The following is an 18486-nucleotide window of genomic DNA, read 5'->3' as shown; positions in this document are numbered from 1 at the left end:
CTCTCCTTTTGAGCTAGTCTGTAACGTACTCAAGGCATATCAAGATCGATTCTGAACGCTTCCTTTAGGGGAACTGAACGATGAATGTGCGAAACAATGTGCGAGAATTCGATCGCTAATGGATGGTGCATTTACGAAAGGGATTTGTATCGATTAATATCAAGACGAAGCATAGCGAAATCAATAGAATTATTCGTGTCGGCATGCATTACTTGTGACGTGCTTCGATGGTGAACTTAATTGTGTACGGAGGAATAATGTACGCCCGTACGCATGCGCACGAATTTGTCCTAATTCGCATTGGATAGGGAGCGATTAACATATAGTATTGCGCGCAACGGGAGGATAATTTTCGATTGTGCTTCGATATCGATAACCTCGTTATTTATCTATATTATGCAATACGTGCTAGAAATCAAAAGCGCATGACATTCTGAATACGCTGCAAATTATATGTATATTTTGTTTGGATTCATAAATTATTATTAGTCATGTGACACATTATATGCATTATTATAATTGATTTAAATAGAACATTGTTCGTATGGTAGATTCTATTATGCTCGTTATAACGGAGATCTTTCCATCGCGCTGGTTGGTTCGGTTAGTCGCTCCAATTATTATTGGCCGATATCGCTACCGGGTTATACCGGTTTCGATATATTTGGCATCGAATGTTAGTCGTGGCTGCCAATTAGTATCGATAGTTTGCGTCTCGAGATTGCGGTCCACTGAGCGTTGCTGCCACGTGGTGTAGGTATGTACGTACATACGTCCGCGTATTGATCGCGTCACTCATTTTTTACACTCGCTAACTACACTCATGTATCTATACATATGATATTGTTATGCTAAATCTTATGCAAGACTGTCATTTATTTTATTTTGTAACATATTTATCGTTAGAAAGATTTTTTAAGACAAAGGAAACATTTTTCTTGTTATCTAATGTTATTGATATATAGATCCTATTTTGATTTTATTTTTATAAGACTACATTTTTTTAATAATCATTTTTCCTACAGTATCATTAAATGAAAGAATGTTTTAATAAATAGTCGCATTATTGAGGTATTCAAATAACATATGTATATATTCAATACTTTAAAAATGTTATTGATAAAGAAATATGTATTTAAACTTTTGTAATGAAATCAGTATTTGTGCACGTTAAAATAAATAAAATATTAAAATATTAAATATTAAAATATTAAAACAATATTATCAAGATTAATATAATACACATAATTATGAGAGTACGGTAATGTTCATATATTTGTGTACATACACGTGTATTAACGAATTTAAATAATTTTCATGCAGACGTCGAATTTCCGTTATACATCACACACATTGGCAGACGCACATCATTAAAGTTACATACACGTATATACGTAAATACGTATATCGTCTACGCACACATACATATGGATCCTTCTAATGTAGGACGCAACCGACAAGACTAAATTTAGGATAAGATACAGCAGTCGAATCTCGAAGCGTGCCTACGCTTGTCGTTAGCGCGACGACTATCGGTGCGATTTTTTGTTATTCGCGCACATCCCCCGTCGTTAACCGCGAAAATTCTTTCATCTATCTACAAAGATTCGCCTCGGCGAGTACGAAAAGACAGGGATTCATTTTCGTCAACGGTCGCGACTTGATAATCGGTGAGATCCGCGTTCGCATAATTTTCGAGTGTCACGTGTCATCGAACATCACGTAAATAAATACGAACCGGCTTGGCGGATTGCCGAGATGCACTATTGTTATCGCTAATAATTTCGGGAAAATATATGGTATATGTATTTAATTTTTTAGTGGCTCTCATTTTTTCTTTTTATCAAACAATGACGTTCGTTTCAATTAGCGTTTGTATACGCGTGCGAATATAGCTTTCCGAATTAAAGATATTATTACATCTTGTGTGTGCGGACATTCTTTACAGAGTGATTTGTCAAATTGGCTGCCATCTGTTACGGTCGACGACTTCTCTGTCTGGCTCGAGTTTTTCGTAACATCTCGCATACATATACAATTGTAAACACTTTCTAAAATTATTTCGATTGAGCGATGAATTGTTTAGTCGCGCTTGGTAAAGTTTAAACAACGCTTTATATTTAATCTCGTGCAATGTACAATGTAAAACATTTCGGCGATGAATTATGAATTCATTTTTTAATTCGAAAAAAGCACGTATTTAATTCACACAGTGTGCGATATTTGCGATATGTGGGCGCCAATGATATCTGTTATATGGGTTGTTATGTATATAATGCAACGGAAAATAATGGGTAATCCGGACCACCAGACATCGAGGAAATTGAAGGGTAAATTACTTTAGATTGTATCATATTGATATTTTATTGTTTGAATTTTATTCCAAAGTTAAGTCTTTATTTGCTTTCTTTTTCTCCAGTATAATTCTAACATAAACATAAAAAAATTCAATTAATCTCACTCTATAGACGATTGTGTAAGAAATAAATAAAATAATAAAATAGAAGAAGAAAATAAGTATACACATAATTCCACCGATATTAAAAATTTTAAATAAACTGAATTTATTAAAAATTTCCACTTTGGATTAATTCATTTTTATGTAATGCTATTCAACCTAACTGTCAAATTCACGCTAATAATTGATTACGAGCGGCTGAATGAATCGTGCGTGCTTGGTACGGCGAACGTGAAACGCCTCTTCTACGATGATAATGAAATAGTCGTATGCCACGTGTGGAACTCGTTGACCGTTTCGCAAGAAAGATTTACGAGCAGTCCTATCATACAATATGCAGAATTCGGCTGCGATACGAGCACGCGGCGGAGATCGTTATGCAACTTCTGTCTCAATTTCTATGCTCGCATGTAATTTGCATGATTTAGATGCAAGGTCACGTTAAGCTTCCTGGAATTCGATATGCAATTTCGAATGTTGTGTCAGCGGATTAATTGAAAGCTGAATGTGTACGTGGGAATGCGCGTTAATTGTTTCTCGCCTTCGATATGGCACGTACGTCGAAAATTTGTCTCATCTAGTATCTTTCATTAACGTATATTAAGGGAAATGAGATTTTAGTGACAAAAGATTATGTTTAATCATGTCGTTTGAAATCTACTGTTACTACTTTGCGATCAATGCCACATTCGAGAGAGAAGAGACAAAGAGACAGAGAGAAGTGTTATTTTCTATTATTTTACACGCAGCTCGAATGAATCTTGTAAGTCAGTGTTACGTAAAATAATATTTGGCAATGTTTCAGATTGGTCAGTTTAATATACGTTTTCGTCGAAGGCCGAGAAAATTCTGCACAATAGATTCAACAGTTTTTGAATTAAATAGAATTCTATAGATTTATATTTTGAGTTTCTTGATTTTTCGAAACAGTTTCTTGTTCAAGTTTTTATAGAGAAAATTTTGTAAATAAGAATGATTTACTAAATAAATTCGGCAAATTTGCAGATATTCTTTTGATGTGAAAAATCACGAAATGATCGTGTCACGTTAGAAATTTTTTTAATCAATTGTTATTTGACATTAAGACCTTCACGTTCTTTTTTTCCTTGTAGCTCGATTTATCGTAATTTCTTTAATCTTACGCCAGCCTCTTGCGAATATTTCAAAAGAGTTATTGATTCCGAAATGAAAACCAGGAAAGCCAGGAATAGACGAAGTTTAGGTAATGAAGGTGGAAGCGACGAGCGACGTAACGAGACGACGAATTGTCGGTACGTCTGCTTAACGAAATAAGAATGAGCTCTTGCTGTCGAGAAATAATTTTCATACGGCGTCAAGTGGATTTGCGGTTGAATATGGATTGCCAAAATATGACAGAGTGTTAATTAAAAGCAACGAAGTTGACTTATTACATCCTATTTACTACCTTGGTATTGTCGAATTTCCATAATTGAGCGATGTTATACAAAAATCAATTAATACAGAAATTAAAAAGACACAAGTGTTATATACACAACTGTGATATAATTCTCGGCAACATAATTCTCTGCATTCTAGACTCGAGCTATTGAAATTACTTAGCGAGTTGCTTATTTTTGTGCAACATTGTTCATTGAGAATAAACAAAGAACGATGATCACGCGCAGATAGAATTTTGCGAGAAATTTGATATGTGCTGGGTCGGACGGTACTCGGAGTTCACGTGCTCATCACAAGTCTACGAGAGACAGATCGAACAGCTGACGTCTTCGCGTAGTCTGTCTCGTCGCGTCGCGTCGCCTACCTTGTCTGTCTCCGATATTCGCCACGGGGGTTACCCAGGCATGACGTAGATGCACGCTATTCTGGTCGGCTCGTGACGTCGTTCTCGGGACATCCAGAAATAAACCCAAATCGTAAGATGCTGGCTTCGTAGCCTCTCCGTCTCTTCGATTATCTTCCGTTTCTTCCTTCTTGATCCGAACGAGATGCCATTTATCGATTATTCGTGTTACGGGCGAGTACACCCACAAGCCATGGAAAATTTTAAATTTGTGTCAATAAACAAATGATGCAACCCGATGCAAAGAGTTTCGAAGCATATTTTGTGAATCGAAATTAAGCCACAAAAATTTAGAACTCTTCAATATTACATTTTTTTTTTTTTTTTATCTTTACAGCATATTGATGCATACCGATCTCGCGAAATTTTCTTTTAACCCAGAAACTGATTCAGAAACTGTGTGAGAGCGTAGATTTCGTAACGATGAGCGCCACGACAAAAAAGATTTCTGGACGATCTTGCCTTACGATATTTTCAAGGCCTTTTATTCCCGCTGTCGTTAAATCGCATTATGCTCCCCAATTGCGGACGGGCGCTGCCGATCGATTTACCCTATTTAGTAAGGGGAAAAAAGTTTGCTGTAGCGCGATAAATCTTGGTCGTCTATTTTCTCTCAGCTACTTTCATATAGTTGTTTTTCTCTTAGTTTCACGGTTAGTAATTTGAGATCCAATTGAGCATACTTTTGCTTTCCCTTTCGTTTTTTACTTATAACAATAAATTTCCGTTTTTTTTTTTTTTCTTGTAACTTTCAGATGATAGATCTTTGATCGTTTAATTTCGTTTGCTTAAGACAAACTGTAATAATGCAATGCATAGAATTCGACAATATCTTTGGAGGAGAAATTAGAATAGAAAATGTATTAAAGAAATTTTCATTTCTTCTAATATCACTGAAAAAGATATTACCAGTTAAAAGAATTAAGCAAATAAAGAGCTTTTCTTCAGGCGATTGTTTGAGTACGTACTAGATCCGAAGAATGTTACGGCCATGGGCACAAATAAGAAAAATTTAATTAGCGTTCTGCTATTCCGCTTTTCTTTCCTCTTGGATAATGAAGTAACGCAGGCAGCCAGCTGGCCACTTGCAAGTACCGGAAGAACGAGTATAGGTAGGGAAAATGGTTGGAAGAATGGTGGCGGTTGGTACACACTACGACTTTGCTTTATTTTCCTTTTTCCTTAAAGTGGATCTCGCTTCCGAGAACGACGAACGCTTTTTCGCGGCTGGCTGCATCAAGCCGGCTTCTTCTTCCTCTTCTTTACCTTTCTTTTGCTCTGATCCCACCTTTCCCTGCGCCCTTTCTCTTCTTCTTCCCTTTATTGCGTTTTATGTCTTCCTATCTCTGAGGTACCTGACATAAATATATTTCCGTATGGCAAATGACGTCTTTAAACTTCGCGACCCGCATTCCACGCACATTTATCCTTCATACAAACGCGAATGAGTTTCTTATCCGTGAAAATATTTTTTTATATACTTTTATAATCATTATAAAAGCATCGGTAAGCTAAAAACAGATTGGATCGAGTTTAATTTTTTATCTTTTTTTTTCAAATTTACAACAGAATTTGTAACAGAAAAAATATAAATATAACACATTAAGCGCGTAAAATTTTCAATTAATTTGATAATGGTATCAATCTATGTTTATATATCAAAAATTTTTATAAATAATTTTTTTAGACAGCAGGATAAAATGCGGAATTTTGATAAATAAAACAAAGATTTATATTTATTTAAAAATAAAAATACGCTCGTATGTTTCTATTTTTAAAGAGTATTGGATTGATCAAAATTTTTTCCTTTTTTTATACGACTCTTAAACTAATGAACAAAAAAAAAAAAAAAAAAAAAAAAAAAATTCAAATTCTTTGGTTAATCCAATAAATTGAATTTTCTTTTCAAACATGGATATCGTACTTTGATTGTATTTTCTGGAATGATTCTGGAACGAATCGAATTTTTTTTATAAGGTAATGGCTTATATAATACCGATTTATAACGACTTATTTGATGATAGCAAGTCGCCCGAGAGAAGTCGCCTTTATGATGGCATTGTGGCTTGCACGGCTTTTATTATCATAATCAGCTTTTAAAGAGCTTTCAACTTTATCCTCTTTATTTCGAGATTACGACATATTTTTCACATAAATGTTTCTTGTAGTGAGTAGTTGATGCAACGAATTTATTTCGTATAATCCGACCTATGACATTAAATTTTAGTTGATTTTTTTTATGCCGAAGGCTTAGTTTTTATATTTAAAAAAATTTTCATTTCCGTTTTTAAAACTAAACTTAAAATTATAATTACAAAATTTAATGATTTCTTGATTACAATATGAGATTGGTTATGATTTCGATCTGAAATTGACTCACAATTAATTTTATCCATCGATTTTTTTCAAGTAAGATTACGTAGTCCATTTATATTTCATGCTAACTAAGTAAAAAAGTTTCTAGAAAAATATCATGTATGTATGGAATTCAGGAACTAAATAATTCGTTGTGAAATCGGCAACTGATATATACAAATTTACATTTTATAGTCTCATAAATGTAGAAATATAGATCAAGGTTATCGACAGAATCAATCTCTCTCTCTCTTTCTCTCATACTGTTAATTTTTTGTGACTTTCACACGAATGATTATTATCATCTCTTTCGTGACTGCATGTGCATAAAATTTGATATTAGACACTTTATATATATATAAATGTTACTTATTTGATTTTTACATTTTGAATACAACGCATACGTTTATATTATATCATAGATTATTCACGCGTGATATATTGCCTTTAACACCATAATTATATTATGTGAAAGTTCTTTTATTACAAAAATATCTTTATTATATGCCGAAAAAGATTAGAGTTTTTTAAAAAGATAAAAGTATATAAAATTGACGACAGCTTACTCAAAATTATGGGTAACAAATAAAAAAAGTCGACTAATCGATCTTTTTCTTTTGGTCTCCGTGAGAAAATCGAGAAAGAAGGAGACGATTACATAGTACCAGGATATAATGTCGTTTCTCTGTGACGTCATCGTTTAATGGGGTAGCTACGTAATCTCAGAGAACGCGGAACTAGGTCAGAGGTGCAAAGCACAGGGCATTAAGTCTACAGTTACACCTTACCCTATTTTCTGTTCTTATTTGATAAAAGCTTATTATAAAAGAGATAAAAATCTCTTAAAGTTTTCTCTTCTCTTTGATGACGAAGATGGCTTAATTGATATTGTAAAAATGTTCGATATATCATTAAAATTATAATTTATTAAACGATATACATTTTTAACAAATATTTTACACATGATTCTTGTTATGTGCAGGTGAGTCCAATCACTTTGTCGACTATCAGGAAACTCCTGTAACTATAGGCTTCACGCATCGCCCAGCCCGAAAGAATGCAGGTATGATGAACATATCTCATTTGAAAGATATCATTTGTTCCGTGTAAAATTTATGTTAATCGCTGGTTAGATCTAAGCAGTCACTTCCATAGTCTATTTTTTCTGTGTTTTGATATACATATAAATAATAATACATTATTTAGCCGAAACAAATCGTAAGATATGTTCAAATTGGCCAAATCTATTTTGCCGAACATCTTATACTTTATCGCGGCAAAATTGCTTACGGAGAAAATCGAATCATTTTTGAAAATTTTGAAGATAATAAAACTAAAGTATAATAATTATAATAAATCGTATTTTTTGCTGTTTGATCGAGCTTTATGACAGTCGAAAAGCATGTTTGTAATGCTTGCGACGGTCCAACTACACTATTTTTTATTACGACGCTACAAAGTGCTTGAACACTATCGAAAAAATGCGGCTGTTACACAGGTAATAGCGCCATTAAATTTGAATATGTTCTTATTATATCCGCGCATAAATTTTTACATCTCGTGCAAATATCTTTTCAAAAAATATTTGAAGGTCCTTTTTTTAAGATTCTATTTATTTATTGAGATGTAAGATATTTTTAGATCTACTTTTATAAGAAAATTGTTTTATAAAATATTAATAGAGAGATTGTTTTTACATTTATCGAAACAAAATGTAGAGCAAAAGTTACGTTCGTTCTTCGTATCATCGTTATTGCTCGTAGTGTCGTATTTTGCGTTTCTTGGCCAAAACGAGAACTGTCTTTGGTTATTCTTTGATGTACTCTCATGGAACAGAATCAGAGATACATATATATATATATATATATATATATATATATATATATATATATATTTATTGTATGGCAGCTGCAACCGAGGCACCCGTTGAGATTTTGCTTCGTCGAAGAACAACGGCAACGTTGTCTTTCTTATGATAGGACGGAGGGAAACTCGAATGGTTATTGAAGGAAATAAGGTCGCTGAAAGAAAATTGCAGACTGTCACGTGAACCATTTCTCATGCTTTGATTCTTTGTTGAGGCTCCTTGCAACACGAATCTAGCAATAGGAATGTATTGAGAACTAAATCTTTCGATTTTAGAATTTTTTATTTAGATTGTAGAATTTTCATTTACATCTGTCACATTATTCGTTCAAAAAATTATGCTATAAAGGTAAAAATTTTATAAGAAAAATAAGTTTGTTACATATTTCCATTTCGTGTTTCTTTCTCCCTTCTTTGATATAATTGAAATTTTACCTACTTGCGGAATACCATTTAAATGTGCGTGTCTGTGCATTCGGTGCCTCCTGAATAATCATCTTAAACTTAAACTTGTACGCTTCTGATTGAGGTAATTAATTGTTGCGAAGCTAAGCTATGGCGATGGAGAAAACGCGCAGGAAGGCGTATCGTTAAGTATGTTAAATACGAAAGATAGCGTTTGTAGCGAGCCGCAATTGCTGCTTCTCCAACGAGCGATTTTCATGAATATTCATTTCCGCATCTTTTTACGTCGCAAACATGGTTAGCGCTTTTACGCGAAATGCGAATTTATATTTTTGTTTCCACAGTTATGTGCTTCTTTAATTAACACAATTCTGCTATTTTTAATTAGAGGGAAAATTGTTTCGTATAGCATAACGTATCTTATATAATAGACATCTATTTAATTATCATTATAATTGTATAATAAACTTATTCATTATCAAACTTGATAAATATTTATCAAGAATAACTACATTTGCCTTATCTATTGTGATAATAGATGTTAATTAAAGACAAATCAGCAGAGAAGTTAGTAGTCTCTAATAATTTCAAGCGCCTCTCGGTTGTCAATGTGCCTTTCTTGGTTGGTGTTCTGTGATGTATCGCACCCTCTAACACTAATGCTTCCATCATCTTTGCTTGTTGACCTCCTTCCTCTCTCGTCAAGGATACTACTCCGAATTTAATTATCTCGTAATCAATTTATTCCACAGCTCTCGTTGAAAAATTGATGTAATTATCGGTCCCGGTTCCATTCACAATAACATTCGCGGAATATTAATTTACCGTTATATAATTGCATTTTTCCACAGCTACATTTATACAAATTCTATTACGCGTTTAGCGTAAAGTGAATACGTCGGAGTGATAGATTCGATAAAATAGAATTGTTAAAAAAATAGCAATAATATTGTAGTATACGCGCGTGTGTGTGTATGTGCGAATGAGATTATACGATGAGTGAAATTTTTAATTAATTACTTTTTTTTTGTTTATGGGATTTATATACGCTGTTTTCTGCTCTACTAATCCTGCTCGGTCACAAAAAGCAATACTCTTTTATACATCGCGGTTATACCAGGTATATAAATATGAAACCGGAATTTTTGTATAGAAAATACACGTTTATTATACGAAAATGATAAAAAATATTTTATTCCAAGTATTGCCCATTGCTAGCTATACATTTTTCCCATCTCTCTGACAAATTGTGGATGCCACGCCAAAAAAAACTGTTGCTCCTTTGAGGCAAACCAGTCATCGAGCCATTTTCGTACATTTTCGTAAGAAGTGAAGCGCTGCTCGGCAAGTGCGTGTCCCATCGATGCAAATAAGTAGTAATCGGATGGAGCCAAGTCTGGTGAGTAAGCCGCATGCGAAAGTATTTCCCAACTAAACGCCTCAATCGTTTCCTTGACCGGTTTTGCTGTGCGCGATGGTGCATTATCATGAAGCAAAATCACTTTGTGTTGCCTTTTTTGATATTCTGGTCGTTTTTCACGCAAAGCTTGATTCAAATCGAGTTGTTGTTGCGTTTGAGCGTCATCCTCATCCAACAATGTTTGCAATTCGCTGTCTTCAAACTTTTTTGGTGGTCTTCCACGTTCTTCGTTTCTCACGTCAAAATCGCCACTTTTGAATTTTTTAAACCACTCAAAGCACCGTGATTTACCAAGAGCATGCTCACCGTAAGCTTCGACAAGCATTCGATGCGATTCTGCAGCAGTTTTCTTCAAATGGTAACAGAAAATCAATGCTGTCCGCAAATCGTAGTTTCCAGGCACAAAATTCGACATGTTCAACGCTATTAAAAACTTTGCTGTTGTACGAAACTTGTATTGTTGTGAGTTGAAAATCTTTATCAGATGTCAAAACAAGAAAATGGCGCCAATGACGCGGTTTGACGGTAACTACATTGACAGCTAGGGCCATCTATGGGCAAATTCCGGTTTCATATTTATATACCTGGTACATCCTCCGCTACCCGAGATTCTTACCATGATCCTATGGGACTCTCTAACAACGCGAAATATGCGGGTAGCGCGTACAACTTCGGGGTCGGGCGGATCGTCGTCATCCGTCGTATTACATCGAAACGGTGCAGCTGCAGTTGCACCGTCGCTCGGACTGCAATCGTGCCGCAGTGCGGCCTCCTGGACCGGATTACCTGTCAGCAGGGTGTAAATGGCACCGGCTGCTATTGCACGTAAATCATAGGCATCGCGCCGCCAAATGTGCGCTTCGTTTTTCCGCAACGACGGGAATTGAAAATGCGGAAGCAAGCCTTGGGGCATTTCGAAATACGCTCGCGGATTGCAACATCGGATATGATATCGCCGGTATCTTTCTTTTATCGCTTACAGCATATGAGCGCGCGTGTGTGGGCTATTATTCTCGTCCGTTGTATTTTCCCATGAAATGAACACGTACGAAGATCCGCATTCCATTCACGATCTATCTAGTATATTATCGTTGTTTGACTCGCGTGTTATTTTATTTCTCATCCGCTATTGATGCATCTTTGATTATATCCTTGTGAGCATATTCGTGCCGCTTATGGCTTATCAAGCAGACTAAAGCCCTTTGCTGTACCAACAGTTAGGGTCGGGTAAGCCCAGATTAGCGAGTCTCTTTCTTCGTTGCTGCGCTTCCTTTTAGATTATAGTCTCATACCCATGATATAAACGAAGAAAGAAAATTTATTTAATGTAAACTAACATCGATGCAACCGACTGCTAAACAGAAATTTTCATTGAATTAATCTCGGATGTTTCCTCGTCTGCATTAAAATTTATCTGTCATAAATACTCGCTATCTGAAAAGTTCATGATTACGTAACGTCGGAGGAATTAACGAGAGCAAAGGGAAACTTAAGATAAGATTTGTAGCGCACGTGACGCAATTCGAGTCATTTACTTAGAAACAATTCGCGGATTCTTTGAAGCAATTTCTAGATCCGCGTGACGAGATCGATACATCAGTGCGAGGAGGGCGCAATCCGATGTAGCACTACGGCCGCGACCTGAAACGTTGAGAAATCCGCTTTGCTCCCCGTAGCACTTTCCTGCCGTCGCTTTTTTCGCACTTCGCGTACCTTATTTAGCTACCGTGAAAAACTAGATTGCACGGGATTGCCGCGGTTTACGCTAGCATCGAGTACAGTACGTGAACCGGCGTGAGAATGTCGCTCTACGGAAATATAACGACGGAGGAACGCAATGTGGGGCTGTGGAAATTCGCGGCGTGATATGATGAAGTAATGTGTATATATAAAACTTTTTTTTATTTCTTTTTTCACTTTTTTCGAAAAAATAGGGATGTAAGATAAACACAGTACTCCGCCAGTAAATATTGGATGATTGCATAAGTTCGTGCCCGATTTTCATAGATGGCATTAAGTTACTGCATGGCGGAGTTCTATTGTTTTCGTGTGGTAATTGTTCCTTACACCGAATAGATGACGTTGTATTATGTCAATTTAGCGTTAGACATTGTTCAGATAAGTCCATTTGTGCATAAGAGAAATCATTAAAAATGGAGAACGAAAGGTGCATTTGCGGCATGTAATGGTATATGAATTTCGGAAAGGCGTGAGTGTTGGGATTGCACAAAAAAATATTCAAAGCGTTTATTTGGACCGCGCTCCTGCTCTCCGAACAGTCAAAAAGTGGTTTGGCAGATTTCGAAATGGTGATTTCAACATGGAGGCTCAACCCCGCTCTGGACGGCCTTTTGGCATTGATGATGACATTGTGCATGCCTTAGTGGAAAGAAACCCAAGGATTACAACTGAGGATATTGCTGAGAGGCTGAACATCGATAATTCAACCGCTTTTCGTCATTTAAAAAAGCTTGGATACATTTCCAAGCTTGATACGTGGGTGCCGCGTCTCCTGACTGAAAGGAATAAGCTGCAGGAAAACTGCAGGAGTTGCAATGGGAAATTCTGCAGCACCCGCCATATTCTCCAGATATTGCGCCTTCAGATTTTTATCTGTTCCGGTCTTTGCAGAATAGTTTAAATGGCAAGAATCTCAATTCCGAGGAAGCTGTCGAAAACCACCTTACAAACTTTTTTCAAGAAAAACCAAGTTCTTTTTTCAAAAATGGAATCGACAAGCTTATAGATCGTTGGAAAACCATTGTAGAAAAGAATGGAGACTATATAATTGATTAATAAAAGTGTTATCTCTAAAATATAATCTATTGAAGTTTATATTTAAATCGGGCACGAACTTATGCAATCACCCAATATATGGATGCGCGTGTGTATAGTAAAATTATACCGATTAATGGTGATATATCAACTAAATTGTTTAATTGTGGAGAAATAGATATTCGATATCTGACGTAATCGAGGAACGTAATGGATGATAATTAATCGAGAAGCTTAAATTTACGATAGTACCTATATATGTATTAAATTTTCGATTCATTACATTGCAGATTGATTTTGAGCGGATTCAAGTATGAAATGGTAACGTGTCGTCTTTGATGAAATTGGAGTTTAATTAACGGTATATTAAATCATATATTGTTGTATTCGTTTTAAACAGCATTATAACTTTTATATCGAAATATCCACATTGTTATAAAAAAATTATCCCTCTCCATTTGTTAACACAGATAGCTTTTACAAGACTATTAACAAAACAAAACCAATTATTTTTATGGCTTTACCTTGCTTATCTTGAATTACTTTTTAACATCATGTCAAATATTTTTAAACATGGAAGAGGACATCGATCTTGAAACATAAGCCATAATTTTTATAAAGTTTACAGCGTTCCGACGTAAATTTCACGCCATCTCTCGTAGATCGTGCGTTGTTGCGGCGCGAATAAATCTTTTCTTCCGAAAGGTAAGTTTAACGTCGCGATCTTCGCGAATGCGACATTTCGCGAGAGGCGTTTCTCAGACTTTACGACGCTGCGCTTTTTATTCGCGACTTACGGCTCAGCCGTACAAGTTGATTCATTTATGAAGGCGCGAGGCACTTTCGTGGAGACGTCTAGGCGTGCTCGTGTGTAACGGTCAGCAAATCGATTTCTTCAGCAAAATCTTAAATATCATTCCTTTCCTCGTGCATTATGGCGGTAGCTTGCTTCGGTAAAATCCTAGAGGGCAAACGAAATGAGGTGGAATAAAAATTACATTGAGAGATGTAAGAGGTTTTCTTTGTGAAAATACCCGCAAATCATATTTTCTCGTCCCGCTTCTTTAATATGAATGATATATGTATATAAAGAATCTCTAAATATTGTATTAATTAAATAAGACGTAGAGACAGAAAGAATTTGTCAGTCACCATTAAAATATTATCTTAAAAGAAGGAACTTCGAAGGCGATGAATCACGTAATGCTCTCTGTGATTTTATCTATCGATCGACGGTTGATGTAATCATCGTTAATTAAAATGCGAATATCGTTATCTCTATTAAGTTGAAGCTGTTTTTGCTGTATATACGTTTTTATTTTTTCTATTATTGGTTCGTTTCGTTTATAATAACTTTATATTTTATTTTCTTTTTAATTGTTGTTCTTGTTATATTGTAACAAAAAAAAAAAAAAAAAAAAAAAAAAAAAAAAAAAAAAAACTAATCATGTAATTATCCATTCGTTATACTAAAGGGTCTTCCGCGTTTTTAACGAATAAAAAAAAAAAAAAAATATTTTTTCATCTCGATTACCACGCTTATCGTTTTGATCGGGAAATGAAAAAATCGAGAGGCATACGCGAGCAAACGGGATGTTAAAGTCGATCGTCGAGCTTTAACGGATCGTTAACCGGCAGCGTGTTTCACTGGGGTCAGATTTATCGGCGAAGTTTTTGGCGTCCGTCAATGACGCACAGGATTGTGGGAGGAAGAGGTGGAACAGAAGAGGGAAGGAGAGAGAGAGAGAGGAGGAAAAGCTTCGAGAGCATCAACACTCGGTAGAATGTATTGATTACGGATACTGGAAATGGTCGTGACTTCCGAACGAATTAAAAATTTCTTGCTTGACTCGTTCGTTTGAATACTCGCCGCTTCTTATTAACGCTTCGTTGACTTATAGATATTTAAATATCGACCAAGCGATTGTATTATTTATGTACGGCGATTGTATATTATTTGAAAGCACGACAACGGATTTTGTTTAATAAAAGTTTGCGGAGTTAGAAAGAAGAAAAGTGCTGCAGGCCTCTCGAGATTCTCAGGCTATATTCACTCGAATGTCAGGCGTCCCAAACGCTAACTTTATTCGCAGCAGGTTGGATATCAATAATAATGTCACGGTTCTCCAATCCAGCGACACATAGCGAAACTTCTTCAAGATTTTACGGCAAGAGCATTCAATATGGCGCACGGAAAGAGCAGAAGCTTGAAGGATGCTCTCAAGTTTCACGGCATCTTCCATGCTCCTGCGTGCATCGTCTGCTTTTCCAACGCATATAGATCGTTGTATTCGTTATTCCGGTACTAAATCATTTGTGAGTAATGGTCGCTGTGAATCTTTCCTTGGATGACTTAGGGCTTCCGTCTAGAAACTCGGCTTGTACATTTAATCTCTCGAGCCAGCTCAAGCAAATATCTCAAGAAAAAAATTCTTTTTTTGAAAAAATATCATCTTTCCGAAGAGATCCGACGTCGGCATCGGCGCGGGAATTTTTAAACCTTCTCTCTCTCTTTCTTTTGGCATTAAAGTAGAAATATCAGAAATAAATGTGCTTTTAAACATTTCGAGAATCTCTTTCTTCTTTCTCTCTTCATTTTTCCGCCGAGAGGCTTCAATCGACTTTAGAATTTGATAAAATTTCAAGAAAACGGAAGAAAGCGTGAAAACGATTAATCTATTTGAGAGATGGTTCTGCGATCATTCTCGTTACTGGTCTTTGTTTGTATTGTGCACGAACGAAGTATATTGAACGCTTTATCCGCTTTTCTTTCGTATCTTTTACAAAAGGAATCAGCCGACTATGAGGTCGGTCTCTGTTTCGCGTCTATTTCACGTAGGTGCCTGCGGCATTTCGCGAAAGAGAACCATCGAAGAAACAAGTTTTTTTATCGCGTCTCTTTAGCTACTTTGCGAGCATCGACAAGTCTTGTAGCGAGATATTGATTGTAATTTATAATTTATAAATTATTCGTGGGATTCTATCTATAAATAGTAATATATAAATTATTTATTAGACGACTTTTTGTGTACGCGTTTATATTTATCGAATAATTTTCTAGAAGCTATTAATATATAGAAAATTGCAACTTTTAACACTTGTTTTTCTTATATGAACTTATCGCAATTGTAACGATATATTAAGGATTTTATTTTATCTAAAATGTTTTTAGTTTTTTGATGGGAAAAAATATGTATAAGAAAATAAAATTTTGCATGTCAAAATGTTATTTTTAAACTTTTTTCAATTTCAAGATTATTCGCGTTTCTCAAAGTCGAATGATATATTAGGTGTACAACTTTGCTTCCGCCGTTTTTTTCCGAAATTCGAGATTTTATTGTAAAAAACTGGTTATACATTTATGATTCAAAGTATTGTCCACTCCCAATGATCGTGCCAATTCTTTTTGACTTTGACTCGAGTCTTCATTAAGTAACGCCTCCAATTCTACATCTTCGAAAACCTTCTCTCTTTCACCGCTATGCCGCTCTTCGACGTGAAAATCACCGTTCTTGAAGCGTTGAAACCACTTACGACACGTTCTTTCACTAATAGCGGCTTCACCATAAGTATTTGAGAGCATTCGATGAGCCTCAGTCGCACATTTCTTCATATTGAAGCAGAAAATTAAAACCTCCCGCAAATGACGAGAATTTGGCTCGTAAACTGACATTTTCAATGGAGAATAACTTTATGATGCAGACACAAATCGACTAATGTTTCTATGGGGTTATGTTGACAGATGCCCAAGTTTATCGCATGACGTCTATGATCTATTTATTTCGACCACTACTTATCGCTAAAGCCATCTATAGGAAAACGGCGGAAGCAAAATTGTACACCTAATATATGTTGATTATATAATAACTCTTGGACAAATAAATTATAAATTTAAAATTATACTTAATTAAATGAAGAAATTCTTGATATTTGCTTTAAGATAATAATATTTATCTCTTTGAAGCGAATAATTTTTGACTTATGCATCTTTCCGTACCATTGACAAAAATATATTTGGTGAGCAAGTTAGATAAAATGATATATAAATATATATTTATCGATTAGAAAATAATTATTGCCGCGGCATCTTATGAGATCGATTTAACGGAAATTTTTCGTAATATTGCGTGATCTTGCCAAGTCAGTCATATTGACCGAGAGATCATTTCGTTTTAATGTGCGCTTTGCGACATTACATTGTAAGACGATCGTATAGGCGCGCAAGGGCCATATAACGCAAATTCTGACGCCGCAGCCGAAATGTACGACTAGTTCTCCTATCTGGCAGATACTTCGGTCATAAATTCGGCAGGAATGGGGTGTCGGTATATCGTACAGATACGGGCCTCTATCTACGTGCCTATCCGCCCCCTCCTTCTACTGAATACCCCAGAGACCTTCGCGTCCGGTAAGGGCACTCTTCCTCCTCTCCATCTGTATCTCCCTCTCACTACCATCATTATCTGTCTACTACGTGCATCTTGTACCTGCATCCGATCGTATCGTCGCTCTCACGCGCCCTCGTTCAATTATTCCAAGACGTTGAGGAAATCAATACTCGTAGAAAGAGAAAGAGGGAAAGAGGGGGAGGGAGAAACTGCATTTTCTTAATGCATATTTATTCAGATGGAAGACGGCAATATTTTTTTATCATCTCTATATCAATTTATAGCGATCCCGCGGCGAATAGAATCTCTTATCATTTTGCTTAGAGCTGCGCGTCAAATAATATATCGAAATAGATGAAAAAACTTCCAGGTTAATTTTTTAATATTAAAATTTTTCGCGTTAATCATATTAAATTATGATATTAAAGAAATCATACAGATTTTTTTGCAAAATTATTTATGTCCCGAAATTATTTCTTTCATATATCACAACTCTTGTTTGATAACATGGATTAGTAAAATATATCAAAAACTCTTTAGGCGATTCGTGGATTAATAAATAGCAATTGATAAATATGATAGATTGATATGTAATGAATGTATGATTTAAATTACAATTATACATGCATTTACTAATGGAGAAAGATATCGGGGGAAAAAAAAAAAAAAGAAGTTCTCGGTATATTTTACTAATTTATAATTATCGAACGTGAGAATTTGATACGCAAATTGGTTGCATACGAAACAACTAATTTGTTTTGACATGTAATGTAAGAAAAACAAAATTTGTATAATTTTTCTCATATAATACCTCTTTTGATATCATAATTCAATATGACTGCGGTGGGGAATCAAAATTAAAGATTAGAAAGCTACGATATTTGTCGATCGAAGTAGTAGCCATCTTTAGCGTCCAGAAGTCTGACGTTAGATTTATTTAAAAAGATTACAATAGAACGATGGTTCACAATTTTCATCTTATTGTTCTGCATGTTGA

General features: G+C 35.3%; 1 protein-coding gene across 4 annotated transcripts in view; it reads left to right on the top strand.

Annotated features, from left to right (window-relative positions):
* The window catches only part of Dlg1 (discs large 1), a 502336-nt gene that overhangs the window by 9328 nt on the left and 474522 nt on the right, over positions 1-18486 (top strand). For 2 of the 4 annotated variants that reach the window (XM_070304045.1, XM_070304044.1), the window contains exon 2: positions 7618-7698. The exons of the other annotated variants lie outside the window; for them this stretch is intronic. In XM_070304045.1, coding sequence (XP_070160146.1) covers positions 7618-7698 — 81 coding nt within the window. The remainder of the gene's footprint in view (positions 1-7617; positions 7699-18486) is intronic. 4 annotated transcript variants of the gene reach the window in all.

This window comes from Polyergus mexicanus, unplaced genomic scaffold, assembly GCF_030449975.1.
Source record: "Polyergus mexicanus isolate NDT 795.1 unplaced genomic scaffold, iyPolMexi1.0 SCAF_11, whole genome shotgun sequence".
NCBI lineage: Eukaryota > Metazoa > Arthropoda > Insecta > Hymenoptera > Formicidae > Polyergus > Polyergus mexicanus.
Note: the sequence above shows the minus strand (reverse complement) of the source record. Positions and strands in the feature narration are given on the sequence as shown.